This window comes from Pleurodeles waltl, chromosome 1_2 (assembly GCF_031143425.1).
Source record: "Pleurodeles waltl isolate 20211129_DDA chromosome 1_2, aPleWal1.hap1.20221129, whole genome shotgun sequence".
In the NCBI taxonomy this organism is placed as follows: Eukaryota; Metazoa; Chordata; class Amphibia; order Caudata; family Salamandridae; genus Pleurodeles; species Pleurodeles waltl.
In genome coordinates, this window is record NC_090437.1 from 43,675,269 (window position 1) to 43,698,705 (window position 23,437).

Genomic DNA, 23,437 nt, shown 5'->3' on the forward strand with positions numbered 1-23,437 from the left:
AAGAAAGATGGGTACCATACAATGCTTTTCTGATCACCAATCACTAGGACCTCTGTTCAAACCCTCTGCAGCTTTTGAGACCATTGCTCATGGACCCATAGTCAACACTTCACCATCCGAAAGAGCTTTAGTGGCAGTTTAGAAATTTACGGCCGGCCAGACCTGCTGAAATATCATAAGAAGACTGAGATCTGTTTTTTGCATCCCTACTCCCCATTCTGCCCTATTTCCAGGTTTCAGCTTCATATTTGGCTGTGTTATGACAAAGAGGTTTAACAATAAAAAGGAGAAGAGGGAGAGCATTTAATGTAAAAAACAGGAATAAACGTATGCCAAGCGTACTCCATGGAATGGAAGGCTTGAAGCATACACCTTTCCCAGTAGTGAACCTTTGCTTGACATCAAGCACACATCTTTGCATTATGGTGCATGGCTGTGTGCGTTGACACAAAGCAGCCTAAAGTGTGCCAGCACAGGGAGTGAGAAACAGCCCCATAGCTTAGTAGATGTGATGCTGCATTCTTCTCTCCCAGTAAAGCAACATTCGTTGATATGCTGTTTTACAAGAAAACTTGGTAAATATGTCACCTTAGTGTCAGTGATTTTCCTTCAAAGGACGCTGAGCCCTCAACCACTCACACGTGGCAAAGTTTCATCATAGGTCAAGCTCGTCACATGTGTCAGTGGTCTCCTGCACATGAAGGCTCGCTTCATTGTTAATGGAGTGGGCCCTGTAAGGCTTTATTTTCCTTTTGTGAAAATACTGCTTTTTTCATCAAAATTCTCAAGGATTTACAAAGCATTCATGCAGTCACAGATGTTCCAAGCCTCATCTATCATCTACTTCGGGAAAGAGCTAAACGACAATCTCTCAAAAACAAATTTGTCACAGTGTAAACATCCCCTGACTAGATACCCTAGAGATACTCCCCACTTCCCTCGCCAACACTAACTCCTCTGATGGACTCAATATCCCACATCCAGTGTCTCTGTGGAGACCCCCACCTTCAACCTCTAACTCCTCCACCCGTCGTCCTTTTTGCATCAACCAAGTGAATCTTAAATCTCAGTAAATCCACTCCTACACAGCCTGGTGAAACAAACCCCCTTACATGGAAGCTAGGTCCCTGTGCACTCTCCCACTCTCCTGCCTTTGTACTCAATAGGAGAGGGAAATTCCTAGTGCTAACCAGGACATATTTTAAGGGGTCAGGAATAACAAGGCTTCATGTTTTGCTAAACAATCGTTCAATTTGTTTGCTTTCAAAATAAAATTTCCCAAAAATATCCGCTTCTTGGAAAAAACAGATGAAGGTTACATACAGTTTTGCTGATCTGTGGTGCAATTTTTAAGGACAACTTTCTAAACTACTTCTGTAAGGCATTTCATAAAAAAGATCTGATGCATGCCAAGCGTTTTAAACAATGCAAAAATAGTGAAGAAACTTGTGAAAAAAACATAATGAAGGGGCAAATTCTTAATGAAAGTCATAAAAGTGCACCTGTAAGTCTATGATCTTGCAAGGGAATTTATTTGTAGCTGTCAGGAATTCATAAGAGTTTACAAAATTATACCTGGAAGCCTGCAACAGTTGCAGGTTTCGAAAGTTACTTCTAGCAAAAATTGTGAATTCCATTTTTGCAGAAACAAAACTACAAACCTATTTGTTCAAGTGAAAATCTACCGAATAAGTGTTACTTGACTTGTTAAAGCATTTTGCTTTGTTCTTCTGGGGGGGGGGGGGGGGGGGGACTCCTTCCTTTGTTCAAGTGAAAATCTACCGAATAAGTGTTACTTGACTTGTTAAAGCATTTTGCTTTGTTCTTCTGGGGGGGGGGGGGGGGGGGGGGGGGGGGAGAGAAACTCCTTCCCATAAAGCACACTTTTTTTTTTTTAAACACAAAGGGGTGAGGTATCTTACCCCTGGAAAAAGTTTTACTCCTGCCCTTGTCAGAAGTAAATTAATTGCCTTTTCCAGGGTGGCTTTAGAGAGGAGTTGGTGAACAACTAAAAACATTTAAGTTCTGGAGCATGCACAAACTCAAAGGGCATGCCAATCCTCAAAATACCACCTTCCACCTGCTTAAAGTCCATTTGATAGATTTTCTAACATGAAAACCTTCATGGTTTGTAAAATATTTAATGAATGCACAACAGACTCTTGCATTTGTATACCAAACGCACACACCCAAAAGCTTTGAAAATCAAGCCCTTAACATTTTCATTCAGATCTTGCAGGGTTCAAATTGTAAAATGTAAATTTCCAGATATTAATACAATGTTGAGTATCAATGGATCAACAAAGGCCACTACCGTTCTGGGGGACCCCCAGGCTCCAAAGGGCCCCCTCAGCACAGTACATTGTTCAGGCAGTACGCCTCTGACCATGACTGGGTCTGTGTGTGTTGGGTGGGAGGGGGGGGGAGGTGGGTGACCCCCCCACACACGCACATACTTTGCACACACCCCCCCCCCCAAGGTTTGTTATACCAAAGTTCAATATAGGCTCACAATTGTGGCAAGGAGGGAAATGATTCAGTGACATGAAGTGATTTGCCCAGGGATTACACAATGTGATCAAGAGGAGAAGGTCAGATTGTGAGAAATCTTGTTTTTCCTCAGCTAGCAACCTAGGCACCGGGCTTCAATCATAATCTAGGTTTATTTACATTAACATTTTGTGAAATCAAGTGAATGTTTAAAAGTAAATTTGCTGGAAAAATTCACAGAAGAGGTCCTCAAAACGGAAATATATCCAGAACTCTGATATAAAAAGAATTCCAGCGTAATGAATTGCTGGCATATTTAGGGTCCGACCATAACCAGAAATCTGGCCTAAATAAGTACCATTCAAAAAAAAGTCTCTGCAAATGCAGAACCTATGAATATTCAAAGATCTGACAGACACAGAGCACTGGTTACTTCAGAGCCAAGTGTACTTAAAAGGTAACCTTATCAGAGTCTTGCTAGAATCCAATATTGGACTAAATGTAAGCCCTAGCATAATCAGAAAAGTTATTACCAAAGCTCTGATTTACTGATAAAGTTGGCATAAATTATCACCTCACTATTTAGCACTCAATGGGGGCAAGTGAATCTTTTTTAACGGGCAGGTAGTTTTTCTAAATGGACAAATGGACTTCTTAACCATTTTGTCACTTGGCCAAGTCGATGTTTATAAAATTCCACACCTTTGACTTATGCCCCCCCATAATAACCCTTCTTGTACAGCAAGTTGCTGCTTTGTAGGTAGGTCTGCACTATGTAAGATTCACATGTACAAATTAATTTTGCCTCTGGTGCCAAATGGCTCATTAAACAAAACATATTAAGTGTTCCCTTCTTGATTAGAATATTAGAACTGATGTCTCGCAGAACATGTCAGTCCATGCTCTGTGGCTCTCTGTACTTACATTATCAACTGTAAGACAAAGTTCATTCTGTAGTGCATGATCAGTATAAATGTTTCTGAAAATAAATAACATAGTACATTAAAAAGGGAATGTGGTCTATCAACGCACAAAGTAAGTTGGGTTTTGCTTTACTTAGGGTTTCTAACATGCAGAGAAGACCAATAAAAAGCGGTTGCAGTTGTCATGTTTACTGAGGTATGATCTATTTATTCATGATTTGGCTGCAAGATGGGTGAGAGAGAAAATATGGGGATGCTGAGGAAGAGGTAAAGGAGGAAAATCATATGTAGCGAATGTTGTGGGTGTTTAGAGTAATGAGGTGGCTTTCTAGTGAAGGAAGAAGTAAAAAAAAAAAAAGCAGTTCTGGAAGGCAAGTAAATATGCCTCAGCAGCATCATTAAGGCTTACCAATTGTATCCTCTGCCTGTCCATGACTAATTGCTAAATATGGCATGATATTTCAAGGGTATGCTTGGAGAGGACAGTGCTATGCTAAAGGTGGGAAAAGGGGGACATGAGTGGACGCTAGACCATTCAATATGAAACAGATCAGAAAAAGTTTAATCAGTGCAGTAGATGCTCATGAGGCCATGAACCGTGAAAACATCTCCCTCCTCATCAGGTTAGAAATTTGGGCAGTATTTTATGAAGTGTTTTATAGACTTAGAGACCTCCAGGGATACCTGAAGTTAATATTGTGGATTTCAGCAAATGATCATTTGGTAATGAGCAAGTGAGGTATCTTGGGCTCTATTTTTTCCTCCATTCCATTAAAAATGTATACAATTTGCATTGGAATAACTGCTGGATGTGCAATCACTGCTGTTCCAAGTTCCTGTGGGCAGAAATGAGAAGTGCAAAAGTGAAGAAATCTATGTAACAATTTCTGATCTACGGATGCAAACACTTGTCTACTCCTAACTTTACAATGAAAGACATTCTATTAACCACATAGCACAACTCAAACACTATAACACAAACAAGGCAGTTCAATTAGGTCCAGCATCTTAGCAGAGCATAGGACAAATTCTCATTAAACTTTTTCCACTCGTTATGATTTTTCCTACAAAAGCTGACCCTTGAATTTCTGGCAAAGGCTGTAGTCTGTGAATTTCGTTTCCAATAGCTTGGGGGGTTGGAGTATAAACCTTAAAGTACAAGGTTTATTGCCTAAACCCCTTCACTTGGCAAGTTGTCTGTCCACTCTTCTTGCAGATACACATTCAAGTATGTGCTCCAACCTTGCACATACATTGTTGAGGCCCTGGTGGTCAAGATGTGTGCTTCTCATAATCACGACATGCAGATGTAAATTATAAGGGTTTACTGGATACATCTTTTTATGACAAATAAATATGCCAATAGGGTAAACAACGGGTTATACAACCTCTTGTGAATTGGTAAGCAATGAAGTATGGAGTTTTTTTGCACATTCTGACAACAAAGTTTCAAACTGCAGCAGCCCCTCAAATGTCTTTACGATGGGATGGGCCCCAGCATACATGGAAGGAGAGGAGGAGGAAATAGGTAGAAACACAAGAACAACTCAGCAATAGTCATGTGATCATGTTCTGGGTGGTGGTGGTGGAGGCTTCCCCTCACCCTTGATCCACAAGCCAGGGCAACTGCGCCAGGCGCAGATGTGTTTTTTTTTTTCAGTGGTCTTTATTATTGTCTGGCCCTCATGGCATTATCAGCAGAGTGCAGGATAGACCGTTTAGAGCAGGGGAAAAAGGGCATGCCAGCAGAGTCAAGTTGGGAAAGGGTGGCATTCGTAGGCTGAGCATGCGTGTTGGGGTCCTCCCATCATTATGTATTAGTCACTGGTTGGATCTGCAAGGGCTTCCGGTATTCCAAGGTGGACTATCGGACTATCACTCACTCGTGTGATGTTGGCAAGTGCTTCGTGTTCTGCGGATCTGACTGCAAATCTGTATCGATTAGCCACCCATTTATCTGCTGTAAGGTGAGCTCTTTACCTCTAAATCACTGTGGCACAATGCTGGGAGATGGCACTGCTCTGACACGCAGTGGGTAACAGTAGTGACATTCATGGTGTTACACCCCGTGCTGCATTCTGTTAGACGGAGGAGAACCTGCCCTGCAACACAGTAAAGGGTATGAGAGAGGGGGTTGGGGGTCTGCGAAGCTTATGACTATGTCTTTGATTATTAGAGTTGGCATTAACTGTGTGCTTATGATTTAAAGCTGACTGATTGTTTCTATTCTTGCAGCAGCTGAATTAATGCACCCAAGTACCATCTTGCCGTCTCTTTTTCAGATGTTTCATGTAGGCTTGAGGGATTTGGGACCTTGTGGCTGTCTGGTTTACTCGCTTTTCTAGTTCGCACTCAAAGTTGACATGGCTTTCACACCTGAACACTTTCAAAAGTCACCAACCGCCGCTGTCAAATTGTCTGATACTGTACCGGGAGTGTTTTGGTTATGACACAATGGGGTTTATTAGAATAATCAACCCTGTAACCAATTATGCCCCAAACCAAACTGATGCAATCAGATTCATTTACAAATAAAGTCTGTGAACTTAACAATAACCTTAGAAAATAGGTACACTAGCTGCCAACTTTATTAACTTCTTCGAATGTTTGATGCTCGTCCAAGTTTGCTCCCAAGCAGTGCACCTTCGGAATGGTGGGTGTAAACACTCCACCACTTGTGAAGCAATCTAAAAACTGTTGGAAACAAATTATCGCTGTGTTGGGCCAAACAGAATTAGTTCTAAAAGCCAACCACTCATTATCCATCCGCGCTTGTATCCCAAGGTAATGATTAGTTAGCTACTCAAATTACGCTCCTGGTTGCAGCTGGCTGGCACTCGTTTTTTGGGAAGGGACATTTTTTTTTTTTTTTTATTACCTGAATTTTCAAGAGAGAAAAAGGCAGAAAAGGGAGAAAAGAAGAAAAACAGAAAAAACGGTGAACAAAAAGCGAAAACAGAAGTGAGCTGGGCGTTTAGTATAGGGTGGTGGAAGAAGAAAGCATGAGCTTTTATTAAAAAAAATAAAAAAAATCTGCAGCTTTGGTTAGCCGCATTTCCGGTGTTTATCAGTTTGTGGTAGGCTGCCACGAAAACCTGGGCATCCACAGTTGTTCAATTTTTAAACAAATTAATTACCAAGTGTATCCATGATAGATTCTGCTGGGCAAGACTCGTCTGACCTCCTGGTCAGCGTCTGCTCACTCTCCTCTGCGCAGCTCAACCTGTTGCTGATGCCTCTGCTGCGTATGAACTGAGAGACTGCCTGACTCTCAGTTTGAGGCCCACCGCTACCCGCAGGCTCCCGTCTGCACCTAATCCCTGGCGGCCTACTGGCCATCTGCGTGTAAGTATCTTGCTGTCACTTTCTCTTATTTTTCTGTCATCTTTATTTTTTCTTTTCTTCTGGTCTTTCTTCTGGTCTTTCTCTCTCCTTTCAGCCTTTCACTCTCCCTGCGTTCCGTTCCCTGCCGCTGCTGCTCCTGAGGCCCCACCCCTTTCCCTCCCTGCAAAGTGATTTCCCGCCCTCCCAGCTGACTTGACCCTCCCATCCCTCCCCTTCTTAATGGCGTCTGCTGCGCACTGACAGGGGAACTCCTCTGACTTCTTGGTCAGCTTATGCTCGTTCTCCTCTGTGCAGCTCCGCCTGTTGCTGCTGTCTGTGCTGCGTTCGAACCGAGAACCTGTCTGACTTTCAGTTCGAGACCCACCTCCACCCACTGTGCCTCATGCCTGGTAGCCCGGTGGCCATCTGTGTATAAGTATCTTGCTGTCACTTTCATTTATGACGTTAACATCTCAGCACAGAACTTCCACCAATGGATCCCTGAATGCACCAACACTCTAGCACCTCTCTGCAAGACCTCAGCTAAACATCACCTCAAGGAGGACAGCTGGTTCTCCCCCGCACTCCAGGTACATCTGCAGTCAGCTAGAGAAAGAGAGAAACAGCACGTCTCCAGGAGACTTCAAGGATGTTAAAGCTGCCATCAAATCCCACCACCACCTCATTACAGCCACCAGGAAAGTCGCCCTGCAGGACTGTATCAGCACCACCACTCACAACACCAAAGAGCTCTTCACCGTGGTCAAAGAGTTTGCCAAACCCCAATTGAAAACAGCAAACATCCCTCTATCTCAAGACCTTTGCAACAGACTAGCCAACTTCTTCCACCAAAAAATCAAAGACATATATGACCCCAAGATCCTCCAAGTTTTCCAACAACCCCCCAATCTCCATCCCTCCGAACCGTCACAGATCCTGCACTGCTGGACCACCCTCTCTATAGACAAGACCTGCTCCATCATGAGCAGCATCCACTCCAGAGCCCTTACGGACACCTGTGCTCACCACATTTTCAACAAAGCCAATACTTCCATCGCACCCGAGGTCCGACACACCCCAAATTGTTCCATTTATACAGCTACCTTCCCTGAGGACTAGAAACCTGCCGAGACCCCCGCTCCTGAAGAAACCCACAGCCGACCCCCGTGGACCTAAAGAACTACCGCCCCATCTCTCTGCTGCCCTTCCCAGCCAAGGTCATAGAAAAGGCCATCGTCACGGTTTCACACCTCACCCTCTGCTCCAGATTCCACACAGCTGGCATCTGCGGAAAGGCCCTACAATGGATACTCTCTTTCCTGTCACACACAACCTTGGTTTCATCCTGGATTCATCACTCACCATGACCCGCCAAGTCAGCTCAGTTGCACCCTCCTGTTTTCTCAATCTTCAACTTCTCCGGAAAATCTACAAATGGATGCCAAAGGACTGCCACAGAACTGTAAGCCAAGACCTGGCTACCAGCAGATTCGATTATTGCAAAGCCCTCTACACCAGCACCACCCAGAAGAACCTGAAGAAACTACAGCACATCCAAAATACCTCTGCCAGACTCATCCTGAACATTCCCTGCTGCAAACACAATCACCAGTCACCTAAGAGACCTTTACTGGCTTCCTATTGAGAAAATAATTAATTTCAAACTCCTTGTCCTCACATACAAGGTCCTCCATGACATAGGACCCGCCTACCTCAACCACCACATCACCTACTCCCTCACCAGACCTCACTGCTCTGCTCAACAAGTACTAGCCACCGTACCCTGCATATGGAAGACCTCGGCTGGAGGAAGATCCTTCTCCTACCTCACAGCAAAGAGCTGGAACACCTTGCCCCTGCACCTCAGGCAGTCACCACTGTTACCTCAATTCTGGTAGGACCTTAAAACCTGGCTCTTCAACTGAAGCACAGAGGATAAACCCCCTCAGCACCTTGAGACTCTTACAGATGAGTAGTTGCGCACTATAAATCCTGATTTAATTTGAAAGCAAAGGTAAACAGATTTATTCTGATGTTAGCTATGACACTGGATTCAACAACTTGTAACCACTTTGGCATAAAGTATTTCGCTCATACAGTGATCTCCATGTGGTTTAGTAAGAGGAGTGTTCTTTATCAGGAGCTTTTACTTTTTTTGAGGCAGGTTGTGGTAACTTTTTTTGGAGTCTCATACACAATTGTTTTACATGCTGAGGCAAAACCTAAGGAACTTGCCAAGGACAAATTCAAGGCAGGATCATACATTCTCTTGAGCCATGCAGGCAACTGTTTTCCATTCCTTCACAATAATTTTTTTGCAGGTTTTATAGAATATTAGCAAACATAAGTGTGCAACAACTATACTTTATCTGCAGTGTGAATCATTGGAGATCAGTTGAATGAAGCATGTTAACCAGTGTCAGCTGCTGCAGGAATGGTCGGAGGGGCAACGTGCGAAGTGGGGGAGGGGGAATAACAATAATGCTTTAAAAAAAACACACCTGCTGCTGGTGGATGCCACTGCAGTGTTCCTCCCCGCCTCGGTTCTTCTTTTGTTGCTCCCCTTCCCACCCAATGCAGATGCTTACCCAGCATGAGAGAAGCGCCAGGATTGGTCTGAGTGGGCTGAAGTGGGAGCCTGCACCTGGTCTCCACCCGGCTGTAAAATACAGCTTGGTGGAGAGTTCTAAGTGTGCATATCAGTCTGGCTGTCCTCAGATGGCCGGCCAAACCGACATGCGCACTTAGAGTGCACCTAGCACTCCACTTCCCTGCTGATGCAGAGGATGCTGGCCCCGCACCGCTCTACAGTCCGTGGAAAAACATTATGAAAATAAAATACTTTTATTATCATTTTATTTTTCAGCTTTTTGCTGCCTTTCAGAAGTGGGGCAACGCTCCTCCTCCATAGTGGAGGGGCCACCCCTGCTGTTATCATGGAGCTGCTTGATATATGTCTTGACAATTTTTGAAGCTGTCTTTGGCAGAAATCCTCAGACATCACTCGCTTAGATGGCTTGTACGGGAACAAAGATATCATTTTAGAGCAAAGATGTAAAACAATCAACATGTCTGGTCAATACAGGAGAGAAAACTGGTAACTCTTGGAATATGCCACCCTAAATCAAACAGACTATTTTGGCCCTCTGTAGTTTACGTCCTTGTACGTCCACAATGACCATGCCTTGACACATCAGACCATACCAAAATGTAAAAGAGCAGCTAACCGCCTCAATCTATATCAATGTCCTAAAAAGGTAATTGCAAACATGCAAAAAGACTAGGCTGATAAGAAGCAATGTAGATAGTTAGAAAGCTATCATAGGTTCTTCCTCCATTAAAGAACAGTGACTCCTGGAAGGGAAGACAAGAGTCAGAGGGGAAGATGGAAGTCAAAATAAACCCAACTTGTGTTTCTGGCCGTGGACCCTGCAAGGAATGAAACTATGAAACTCAAGTTGAGAATATAGCCTTATTACTTGTCAGCCGATACTATGAGAGTGTCAGGTTGCAGCTTGAGTTAACATCTTTATGTCCCTAAATGGACAGCCATGGCTTACTGGCAGTGTTGTGGCACAGCCACCAAGAGGCAAATGAGACCAGTCTTTAATGTGATTAGTGCCATGCTTTGTCAGAGTCTTGCTGCAAGTTACATCAACATATTTCTGTTTTTTGCACGCTGTGCCCTCCAATTTCCTGAACTGCATTATTGCATTAGTGATGTTTTTGTATTCAAAAGCTTACTGTGCTAGTTTTTTGTGACATGTACTTTATATTTTCTGCAAGTAAATAGTTCCTATAATGTTTTTGCTTTCTAACATATTACCTATAATTTATTCAGTCTTATCACTCTTTAAACATATTATTTTATGTTTTTATTTGTACTACTTTCTTTCTCTAATTTCACAGAAATCATAGCCATTGCCTTCCAGCTTACACAAAAGACCACTTTGGTATCTCGCTTTTCTCAGAGCATACTGGGCACGTTTGCCACTTAAAACGTAAGGGATTGTGCAATGACACAATGTAACATCATCATTCAGGTAACTACCCATAAGCATATCAATTTTCCTATATGTGCAAAATAAATTAATTCCTCTGGGAAAGGTGACTTAAGCAATGTGGTGTCGGGGCCACCAGCCAAAGTGACTTAGATAATCTACAACAACTATTTTTTTCGGACGTTTCTCTGTGGGATTCGGCTACCATAAAGCCTTTCTTTTTTGAGTGATGGGTTTTCACATCTGTTGGTCATGAAAAGGGTTTGTTGAATTCCCAGGTGTATACATGGAAAAGTAGTGTCTTCTGAACATTTAGCAACCCAAAATAATCCTTCTTTACCAACACGATGAAAATTAGAGTAAGGAACACATGCAAGCAAGAAGTCAGGAAATACACAACAATATCAATAAAAAGAGAAACAAGTACTGCAGGCACACTGGCAGCCGTATGTATGCATACAATACGGATGCACTGGATGAATTATGCAGATAGGCTACCTATGTGGAAAAAACGTGACTGTTCCTCAGAAAAGGGCCATATCCTTGCCTTGCACTTCAATGACATAAGATATCACTCTACGAAAGAGAGGGCATTTCACTAACCAATACATTGGGCACTAAGCACTTTAACACTCAATGGAAATAAGGCAAAAAGCTGCTACATTTTCATTTGCAGGTTGTATGACTTGAGCAGGAAAACATCAAAGATGTAAGCAAGGCTTGGTACACTAAACGCTGTTGGACTGAGGCAGCATGGAAAATGACTAAAATAGACCACATGGCAGCCTGGACTTCATGACAGCCAGTGCTGCATTCAGATGCACATAAAAGCTCTGCACTGCTCTGACAGTACTAATTAGAATTAGGATCAAATCAGTATCACTGCCCCCAGCTCTTTACCAACACGGCTCTTGAGCTGGGCCTTTCTGGCATGCAGCTCATCTGTGACTGGCAAGATGCCACCAGTTTTCAATCTCGAGAGGGTGAAATGGAAGAAGGGACAGTGGAGGGGATTTGGGCGACTGCCTGATGTAGCAATGGGGCAACCGACGAACAATGTCCAATCAATGTGGAAAAATAAACAGGGCTGTCACTCGCCCTTTCTCCTAAAGACGATTACAGTAGGCCCGGCACTGTCAAGCAACAGTGACCTAAGCACCAAGAGAGGAACCTTACCTCAGCTCGCCTTAAATCTCGCTGTAAATAAATGCGCCTGAGCATGGTGTAATATTATGTACAGTGTGCAATACCGCCGAGGCAGCTGCAAAAGATCCCATCACTAGCCCGGTAATTTAGTACGTCCAGGGGTTGCTGAACTTGTGCGGACTGCAAGCCAAACTGTAATTGACAGTGTGCGTTTAATCTGCACATTCGCTGTCAATGGCTCCGTTGTCTCTGTCCCCAGCTCACTAAGCGAAGAATGCCAAAAGTGTGATAACTATGTTGAGTTCCATGGAATGACATAATCGAAGTGTCGCTTGGTTAATGTGTGTTAATAGTTAGTGAATTGGGAATCCAGAACATTAAACTAAAATATGCTATCGACTGTCTTCCATGGAGTGGTCACCCTTTTTTCACACGTTTGTTAAGAAAATACATCTTAGTTGCTTTTGATTATCCCGGTCTTTCTCATTTACTTTTAGATTTACTTTATTAGACTATTTAAATAAAAAAAAAAGGTTTGCAGAATTGGTGGAGGATTGGAACAGGTGTCTGATTCCTTGTGTCTAGGAGCAAAAACATATACCTATATAGGATAAAGACTACATTGCTCTAATGTGGAGCTACAGGTATCTTTTCCATTTTTCAGTTACTTTTCGCACTACTTTTCTGTCACATGCCTCGTTTTTGCATTTTTTCCATACAAATGTTTCACAAACTTGTGGCAAAGAGAAGTCACAGAAAGTAGATCATTGTTGAACCCTAGAACCAAAATGACACACTGCTTTTTCCATTATGCCAATAACGAGCTGGAGGAATCGGAGTCCTACAGGTACAACCAGTGACGAGGGCAACATGCCAGATGAAATACCGGTATTTTGCGTGTAGTGGGAAGAGGCTGAAGAACAGAGCCCTAGGGTTTGATTTGAGAGGGTAGCAGGGCAAAATGGCCATTTCCATTGTTCTACTGAGGTGAAGAGGAGACAGACTATGCAGAGGAACCCTGGGGATAATCAGGCAGAAGAGGGGGCCGATAAGAGGTTCCATCATCCAGTAATATCAGTCCCTTTTTATCTTTGAGGCATAAGAAATTGCAATTCTGCATTTTAAACATCTCACATCTCCTCCTTCAAATGCCCTTTAATTGACTTTACACATGCGATTGTGCTAAAATATTGTTTTTACTTACAAACTAGTACTTGGATGCACAACATGTGCCACCTCCTCCAACAAATAACAGATCCTTAAAGAAGATTTCATTTTGTTCTGCATGATTAGACAATCTACTGCAATGAAAAATGCACCAATTGGTGTGACATTTAACTAGTGTAGAAGACTCCCGGTAGTGGGAATATGGATGCTCCCAATGGAGGGTCAGGATGGTGGCCACTGCACATTTACGAAACACTTGCATATTGTGTTGCGCTGTAGCACTTAAGCATGGCTTCATGCCCTGACAAAGGGACTAAGTGCTCCAATTTACATCAGGTTGTAAATTCCCTTACTGACTGCGTAACTCAGAGTGTTGGATGTAGCTTGGCCTATCCAGAGGGCGTTGAGGGAGGTGCGTGAGGTTCAAAGACATGCTTCAAACATAGCACACTGAAGGTTACTAGGTGTAACCATGAGGTGCTGCTGAGACATACTAGACACAGCTATGCATTACTACCATTTCTGGAGCGGTCGGCCTCAATCTCTTAAAGAGGAGAGTGTCAAAGTGCATAGAATGTGGATGGGTCGAGCCCACCAAGGGCAGTGTTACATATCAGCTGTACATCTAGACGTGACAGAGGCAGAAATCCAGGAGGCACTGTTAAACTAGCAGCATGTGCCAGATCTACCCAGGACTGACAGGAATACGGCCCTTAGAAGCACTGCAGGGCATGTAAGACTACTGTAATCTAGTTCAGGCATACATGGTGGCACGCTGGTCATCCACGAGCTCAGGACTTGGGACTCAGGGGAGATTTATTTTGGACAAATCAAAATACTGATACTGCTTCAAGGGTGTCTGCATTGTCTCGGGACAGCCTCCCTGGTTCCAGGACATGTTTTTCTATGCTGCTGAGAAATACGGCAACACGTTTACTATCATTTTAAGGCTGAATGTCTTGCTGAGTCCCGCTGACTAAGAATTATATGGTGTCTCGGTGCTTTAATGAGTGAATCATCAATCCTCCAGCTATATTTAATTTTGGGTGTGAGTACTAGAAGTTAAAATAAATAGGTAAAAACCAAGTACAAGCAAGCTAGAGAAGCAGCTGAGTGCTATGCAAGTCTACACCAAAAATGAGGGTATGGGAATTGCCTACATATACATCTGGTGAGGATGGTAAGAACGGGAAGAGTAATCAGCGATGATAACTCGAGTAGAAACTACATCACCTTTTAAGGGTCTAGATTTAACCTTCTTTTCCCAAGCCAAATGAGGACTAATCTGGGCAGGAGCTTGCTCAATAGTCTCCTGTCTTGGCCCCAAAGCCGCGAAAGGCGGACTAGTTCCAGAAGGCAGAGGTTTAGTTGGGTCATGGGTGAGATTCTATCTAGACTGGCACCAGCACAGGGCAGAGTGAGGCACAAAGCACTTGATATGTTCTTGCCTTACAATAACACTACAGACTCAAGCAACCCCATGTTTTCCTCCAAGTTCAACCCTCCAACAAGCCCAAAACGTTCTTTTAAATTCTAAAAACTCTTGCTTTTTCTGGTTACATGAGGATAGGTTCATTTTCGTGAACAACACATTCAATAGGCTGATGAAAATCCATCTACTGTAAAATCCGACTGGTTTAAGATTGTACGGGGAAGACATATTTTAGTGCACCCACAAGAGTGGTTGAGGCCCATAAAGAAGCATAACCCTCCCTCCCAACAATGAATCACCCGAGAAGCTGAATCCACTGCCTAGTATAAAACAAGCACTGCCAACTTCAGAAACACTTCTGAGTTCACTAGTTACCTTAGGCAAAGATGACATTATGTAGTTGTTTGGACCAAACCCCTACAGTCTGACTCCTCTTGTAACAGCGCAAACAAGGAAAGTATGGCATGTGGCTCAAAGGCAACCATGAGATAGTCTGAGCCATCCAGAAACATTGCCTTGAGTATTTGCATCACTATTTCGATCAACGCATAAAAAGGCACACGCTCCTTAATGATACAAACCTGGAATCAGCACACTGGCCCAAGATATTGAAAACCTGTGTGGATTATCATTACAGAGGGAGGTACCTTTTCAACGTCTGAAAGTGATGACAGAGATTGGTTCTGCAACACCTCCGGTGCTGTGAAGGCCCGCAAGTCCTGCTGGGAAACATTTTCATCTGTAAATGACACACTGCCAGAAGGAAGCAGCAGCAGAGACCAAGGAGAAATGATGAAACCAAGGCCTGCAGGGTCGGCTGTTGGAAAACAGAGAAAACAGGGAAATAAATACATCAATACACATCATTCCAGTTGACAAATGAAACAAAGAACGCAACTATAAAAAATAATTGACTCTGTGGTGTGGAACGTGTGAGATATTTTGTTCAACTGATGGGTTGTTCATTAGTCTTCTAAAGATACTGTGTAACCCCAGTTGGCAGAGTTATTAATGAACTCTGAAATGTTGCTCTTCAGACTATCACAATGTTATGTTTCTGATTGGTAGCTCAAATGAGGGTCGTAGCTACAAAGGAATTATATTACATAATCTTCCACAAACTACATAAAACAGAAGAATCAGGAAGTACATCTCTGCCTTTTTTCAGAGATTCTACTTCACAACCAATTTTTCTACCAGGCAGGGCTTTAGTTCCTTTTGTTTTTACTTTATTATGTGGTGCCACGTGCTTCCATAATAAATCAATCAATAAGCGACATTTATAGAATGCAACTTATCACCCATGTGGCCTCAAGGCACTAGTTACTTAATGAATGACAAAAATACTGACAATATTTTAGACGACAAAATCCACCCAACTCTTGGTGGCAAGCAGATATTTCCTTAGATACATACGAGTAAGAGACATTTTTTCAGATCTCTGCCAACATTACTTTAAGCTTTGCGCCCTACAACTTTGGCATTCTGTCTCCAATTCTACTTTACATTTGCTTGTCTGCAGAAGTTTGCTCGCTGGGGACATAAGAGTTCATCAGTCTGGAACTGTACAGGGATATTGGGCAAAGGCTAGTAACTGCATTTAAGATGACCAGTATGGCTCTCTGGCGTAATTTGTTGTTCAACGGAGGAAAGCACAGTCTTTCTCCGGCCTTGGACATTGACAGGGAGACATCACAGACACTGTGCTCCATTCCGCAGTTACTTCACATACATTGATCTCAATGCACTTCTTATTTAGAGAGGGTGCATAGAATGGCTATAATTCTTAAACAGTTTAAAGGCTGATGGCTTGAGCCCAAAAGCTCCTCCTAGTTAGAATCATAGTTTGGTTATATGGATTTGGGATCCAATCATCAATGTGTGTCAAAATGGTAAATAGTTTGACAAGGATTCCACAGAATGTGTTTAATCACTTTATTCCAAGTAAGTCGCCTTTCGTTGACGTTCAATATGGGTTTTTTTGCGGCCTAATTTAGTTAATCCTTTCGTTAATTGCATTAATTTCAGTAGCCCTAGTTATGAGTCCTTTTAAGACTTAAATGATAGCTACAACCTAGTTTCAGCCAAATGTAGTTCATCATAATGAAGTGTGTTTGTGAAATATACATATATCAAAAGGCAGAAATGCAATTGCTGCGGGTGCTGATATATTTTGAAAAGGATGTACGGCTAAAAGAGAGATGTTCTAATCTACATTGACCTATGATTCAAACCACGTGTTACACTCAAACATATGTTCTACAATTCAAAGCTTCTCTACTACGGGATCGGGTTTGGCAAAAAGATGATTCACAATGAAGGGCATAGACTGTTTCCTAAGTACATCATGGCATTGAAACTGAATTGCCTTTATCAATTTACTCCAGGAATGGGCTGTTTGGTATTGCAACCAATGAGAGCTATTGAGTTACATCATATTAAATTTTACACTATTCGGATGTCTCCCATTGCAGAAGCTCGTTCTCTGAACTACTCTTGAAGATCAAATATCTCAACACTTAACACCAGAAGGCGCATTCCACAAGGGCCAGGACCAATGCAAACACTGACATGTTTAACAGGACAAGCCAGGAAGATGCACAGCCTGGTTACTGACTTTGTTAGACCAATAACACATTTTCAGTCCAGGCAAGAAAAAAAGAGATCTAGATCAATTCTGCAGATAAATACAGTATTTCACCCAGCATGGGTCACAGATGTCCCTGAATACAAACGAACATGGTTTCTGTGCAACATTTTTGTCTACAGCTGCTTTTGGCAAAACCTCATTCAGTGTGCAGAAATCATTTATTTAGCTCCCACTCAAATCCTACCTTTATTGAAAAACAAAAGTCTGAAAATGGGTACACAGGGAGAGAAGTGAATAAGGGACTATCGCTTATTTAAATTGCGTAGCCACTAACCTCGACTTCAGAGAGTTATTACCAATATAGAAAAGAGCTGATTTAAGGTTTGTCTTGAAATCCATACTCCGTTTGATCACAGATGGACTGTACGGCCAGCTGTCTATCCGTGTTTTAAGGGTGGCACCACCACTGTGAATTAGGTTAAAGAGAGTCAAATACTTCTGTTAAGTCTCACAGGTGGTTCCAGCACCTCGGTGGACTACTCCGAAACAACTTCAGGAAAAGGAATTAGAACTTGAAAATAGAAAGGTTGCGGGCAAGGCCTCTCACACAGACAGGTAATAGGAAAAAGTGAGTTTGAGCACCATGGGGAAGACTAGACAGTAAAAATACAACTTTCTGGGATATTGTTCCCAATCTTTGATGCCACAAAAGGGAACACTTGCTTCAGTCCTTACTTTCATTAATGTGGTTGTGCTCAAGCACAGTAAGGACATGCTTCCCATTTTATGCGATCCACGAGAAATGATTAACTTCTCACCAAGATCATATGGTTAAGGCAAAACTGGAGTCCTAAAAGCAAAACATACAGAAGACTTCAGGTGGGCACTAGTGAAGAGAAATCAGAGAAGGAACAATGTGGTCAAATGACTTGACACTAAAGACAAGACTGGGTGCAGACCTGAGGATACTTTCAATACTAAGGTGGATTTGAAAAGGCCCTTGAGTAGTGTGTTTCCCTTTATCAACGTAAGGAAGAATGAGACAGGACCAGCAATCTGAAGTCTTTTGAAGGCGATGATGGAATCCGCATTAGTATTAAGTAAAGTTGGAAAGAACAATTTTGGAAGCTTGGAGATGTGATCGTGGGGCAAACACAGTGAATGTCTTGGAAGAGCATTAACACAACAGCTGTACTGAGCAGATGCATCTCAATTATTATGTTAAAGTGAGAAACAGTAGAATGAGTTATAATTGGTTTCAAATGTTTTCACACATTTACACATTCTGAGACTTGTCACAGCCACCCAGTACTTATACAAAACCAAGACGGATTAGATACTGCTAAATGTCCAAGACAGCAAAAGAGCATTGCTGTAACATTGGTGAAAGTGATAGGACCTGTGCTAATCCATACATTTATAAGCAACCTTTTCTGAGATGTTGTAGCCTAGAACATACCTTTTCCTTCGAACAGAGAACTTTTGATGCAAAATCGAAGATATTTATGTTGCAAGAGCTGTCCAAATTAGAAAATGACCGGCTTATGAAATGGTTCAGTTACACCAATAACTTTAAAGACAATGTTGTAGCAGTCAGAACAAGCATTGGCGAAGCCAACAGATCTCACCTACGCAAGAGCTATTGGGTTGCCAATGTGCTTTAGCCATGTTGTACACCAGAACGGTTGCTTTTCAGAATGGTAAAAAGTTAGTGGCATAGAGGAGAGTGGTGTGGAATGTCGTTGAGTGGAACGGTGAAGAGTGGAATAGAGTGTTGTAGAATGGAGTGGCGTTGTGTTGGAAGAATGGCATAATGTGAAGTTGCGTAGAGTGGCATACACTGGAGTGGCATAGAGTTGACTGGCATAGAATGTCGAAGAGTATAGTGGCATTTAGTGCAGCGGCATTTAGTGCAGCGGCATTTAGTGCAGCGGCGTACAATGAAGCATCATAGAATGCTGTGACAGATTAGAGTGGTGCATAGTAGAGTGCAGTGGTACAGAGTGGAGTAGAGTGACGCAAAGTAGAGTGAGGCACAGAGAAGAGTGGCCCAGGGTAGAGTGGCCCAGGGTAGAGTGGCAGTAGCATAGGGTAGAGTGGTGTAGAACGGAGATGCGTACAGTTGAGTGATACAGAGGGCAGTGGTGCAGAGTAGAGTCGAGTTACAGAGTGCAGTGGTATGGAGTGTGATGTTGCAGAATGGTGTAGAGTACAATGGCCAAGAGTGGAGTTGTGCACAGTAGATTGGTGGTTCCAGAAATACAGCTGCATTGTAATTCTTGCTCATCTCTACAGCCATTGAAAAATGTCACTATTCTGATGGCTTTCGCTGTCCTGTGTGCCACCTGCTGCAGTGCACGCATCGGCCTCTCAAATGGGCCTTGGCCATCACATCCGATTCGAGGTTGTGTGGTACTGCCCTCGCTCATGCTGGTAAGTATGTCTGTTGTTTCGTACCTGGCTGTTGCTGCTTTCTAGCATCATAGCGGATTTGTCCCTGCCTTTTGCGCTGTACCTGGCTTTCGCTACCTTCTAGCATTATGTCTGGTTATCACTGCCTTTTATGTTGTACCTTGTTGTCACTGCCTTTAGCGCTCTCTTTACATGAATGATGGCTCAGAATTGTAGCACGGCACCATATCCTTTCAGTCTGGCTAGTAAGTCTTGGCAGCTTTTTCAAACGTTGATCTCTCATTATGCTTTTAACTTCTCTACTAGACATCTACGGGCTGGAATGAAGCTTGCAATCCAGATAAGTTAATTCAGGCTTCTTCACTCCAGCTTTGGGTGCACGCGATATGCACAAGCATTTTGCTATTTCCCTGCAAATTCTCAGAGAGCAGTTCTTATTTCATTTGGGCACATATCCCCTACTCGTCGTCATTTTCACATCCTCCCCAGCCTAGGAGAAAGCACAGGAACACGCCACACACGAAGCTCAAACTCAGCGTCTTTATTCATCAGTGTACAACATTCTACTAACTTCTCAATAACCTTAACTATTAAAGACCACACTTTAATACCTCTTAGATTGACTGCGTAATCCCTTATGTGTCCGCCTTGGGCCACGGTGTCCTAGTCCTGAAAGCTGGATGGGTACTACAGCCCAATCCCCATCAAACAGTCCTCCTAACAGCTCCCCTAATGTGAAGCGGAGGGCACGTCTTGTGTGCGTTGTGCGTACTCTGTGTGTGTGAGTATTTGGTGTGATATGTGGATGTTTGTGTATATATGTTGTTTGTGACTTTTTTTGTGTGCATGCACGTATTTGTATCTGTATGCATGTATTCGGGTGTAGGCTTTGTGCACGTGTACGTGTATATGGCAAGACTGGGGCATTACATAGTAGGGCACAGGAAGAGCAATGCATGTGGAGAGCTGTCTTACTGGAAGATGAGCGCCCAAAAGAATACCTCTACAAAGATACTGTAATCCGTTCTCTCTCCTCCCTCCACCCACGCCAGCCCCAACTGCACATTTGCTCTATTCACAGCGAGTTTTGACTGCAATCATTTTTAATACGCATCTGTTTGTAATAACTTCACATTGTGCCCAATACTGCACTTTCATGGCTTCTATGCACTGTACATAAGAGACAACTATAACGACTGGATAGAAGAAAGAAAAGGTCGTGTCAATATTCAAGTTTCTAAGTTGTGACGTGCAAACTGAAGCCATGTATCTAAAGCAAGCATTCTACTCATGGAACCATCCAGCTCACTTTGTGTAAAATGAGGTGGGATTAATTACTCCTGTGAGGGCAAGTAGTGTGGGATCTTGCTAACGCAAATATTTGTATGTAAATGATAAGGTACTCCTCAGAGTATGCTTTTCTTTTAGGTTACTTGATAACACTGGTACATGTATAATTGAGAGCCAGGGGCAGGATAAAATATATGACAATTATCAACTTGAACGCAGCGCACATATTTATTGGCATGTTACCGAGCTGTGTTGTGTGCACCGCACAATCTGGAAGCGGACGCTTGAGCCAGACTTTACCTCCGACAGAGCGCACTGTGCCAGGGAAATCTGTATTTTTGAAAGGGTAATTTGTAAACGGAGATGATCAACTACTTTAGCCTGCCTTTGCATTTTTCCCCAGCAGTCGGCATTAACCAAGTTCATGAACAGCTGCCCTAAAACCATATCCTGAAAGTACCTGAAAAAAGCAACAGCCATATCCAGAGGCTCACCAGCTTGGAATGCTCAGACTCCATCCATGACACTGCAGAAGGCAGGAAGTAGTGAGGATCATTCCTGTGCCTCAGGGCGACTAGCCCTCCTGGCTGGCAGCAGCCCTTTCCTGGCTTGGGGCAGCACTGCAGTCGACCCCCCCCCCCCCCACCCCCCCACCCCCAGCAGAACACCAGTAATTCCCCAGTACTTTGATCTTTCCTGCAGGAAAAGGCCAGGGGCACTGAATCCACAGTAAATATGTCAAGATAAGAACAAGATTTAAAGGCCTGTTTACAGAAAGCGAGTTTGTGGAAGAATACAGAAAACAAACTTTAGGCACTAGGAGCAACTAACTCATACTGGACAGCATGAAGCAAATTAAGCCAGCAAATAGAAAGCCAAAAAATGTGAGTTACAAATCACAAAGGCAATGGTAATCAATGGGCGGAATGTATTTGTAAAACAACTTCCTGAAAGTCCCCAAGATGTCTTTAGCAAACCATAGAACTACAGTGTCTAGTAGGCTGTGACCTAAAAATGGTAAGAGTACAGACAATCAATACCTGAGACTGGAAACCAAGACATTAATTTCCATGAAGGCAACGAATTATGTATGGCATCGTAATTATTACCATGTGATAAAATCAGCAATGTGTTCATATATCATAGTTCCTGAATAAGACATCATATAATACACTTAGAAGATACGAAGAGAAACAATAGACAGAGGGTAATACAAGTCATATGATGTCAATGAATGTAACTACATGTGAAAGTATAGTTTCAAATGGTTTTCCAAAAGCCTCCACAAAACATTTAGTGGTATTTTAATGGTCAATCCATGAAACACTACAATTTGGCTTCAATTTCTTTATTTTAAGGGCAATGGTTCTAGAATAGAGTCTGACAGGGTTGCTGAATGAAAAGCTGAATCTTTAAAGATGGAGTAGGCATTAAAAAAAGCCATCTTCATGTGACAGAGCAACAAAAAGTGCATCTGGTACCGAAAATGTGGGGTTTGAGAATTAGGTTAAGTCGCTAATTATATGTCAGCAAACACGGGGAATGACACCAATTATGTCAACTGATTTAAAAAAGATTTTGCCATAAAGCGTCTCTTGATCCATCTTAGAAATGTTATCCAGAAATTCCTGAAACTCAGTGAGAAAAAGTACGAAAGGAATCCAAGTTTCCCAACGTCGCTATTTAGGGGAAACAAAGGGAGCACAAAACAAGCAGACAAGCATGTTTCTGAATGTCACTCATTAGCAGTACAAGACGAATTCCACTTCTGCGCAGAACAAAAGCAGGGTATGCCATAGAGAAGTAGAGGTGTGCACAATTACTCACACTTTCACACACTAATAAGTTCTTAAATCAAAAATGTAACTTCGTGGACATTTCACAGTGTGCCACAATCAACTGAGCTCTTGAGATAGAGTCAAAGCTGGATTATAATGGAAAATCTTCCAATTATTGATAAATGATATAAATGATACACTTTGAGGCGATTCCAGTAGCTAAAATTTTTCTAGCATGGGGTCAAGTACAAAATGAAATCAATGAAATTAAATTTTCATTTATAAAGCGCATTAAACCCGAGCATACCTATGCACTAATCCAAGAGCAGAACCCCATAAACAACTTCAGTGTCTGGGCGGAAAGAGAATAGCCAGGTTGTCAGTTTTTTTTAAAAAACAACACAACATAATCTGAGAGATTTGGACAGGTAGAGTGTCCCATAGCATGACAGCAACCACGGAGACAGAACGGTCACATCATATGGCTTTAAAGAACCTGGGGATGAAGACATTCCTATTGGAGGAGGATCAAGTACCACTTAAAGAGAACAGAAAGATGTTTAGGTCTTTTATGCTGGAATCCTTAGAAAACCAGGCAAAGAGACAAAGGAAATACGCTTCCTGATAGGAAGCCAGTGGAGTGCACAAATGCCTTCACTGACTGACAGCCGTTTGGAAGTTTAGAGAATGAGACGAGCGTCTGCATTCTGCACCACCTACAGTTTGTTCAAGGAAGAGACGTTAATGTTCAGATAGAGGGTATTGCAGTTGTCAAGTAGAAAGAAAATCAAAGCAATGACCACTGAATGATGCATTTCTGTCAGAATAAATGTGATTTTATTTCTGAGGGTTCTGATACTGTAAACGTAAGTGCTCGTGGTATG

At 42.6% G+C, this 23,437-nt stretch overlaps 1 protein-coding gene across 9 annotated transcripts in view; it reads right to left on the bottom strand.

Annotated features, from left to right (window-relative positions):
- The window catches only part of PTPN13 (protein tyrosine phosphatase non-receptor type 13), a 1,045,801-nt gene that overhangs the window by 732,010 nt on the left and 290,354 nt on the right, over window positions 1–23,437 (bottom strand). For all 9 annotated transcript variants that reach the window (XM_069236135.1, XM_069236143.1, XM_069236122.1 and 6 more), the window contains exon 3: window positions 15,131–15,300. In XM_069236135.1, the coding sequence (XP_069092236.1) occupies window positions 15,131–15,300 (170 nt within the window). The remainder of the gene's footprint in view (window positions 1–15,130; window positions 15,301–23,437) is intronic.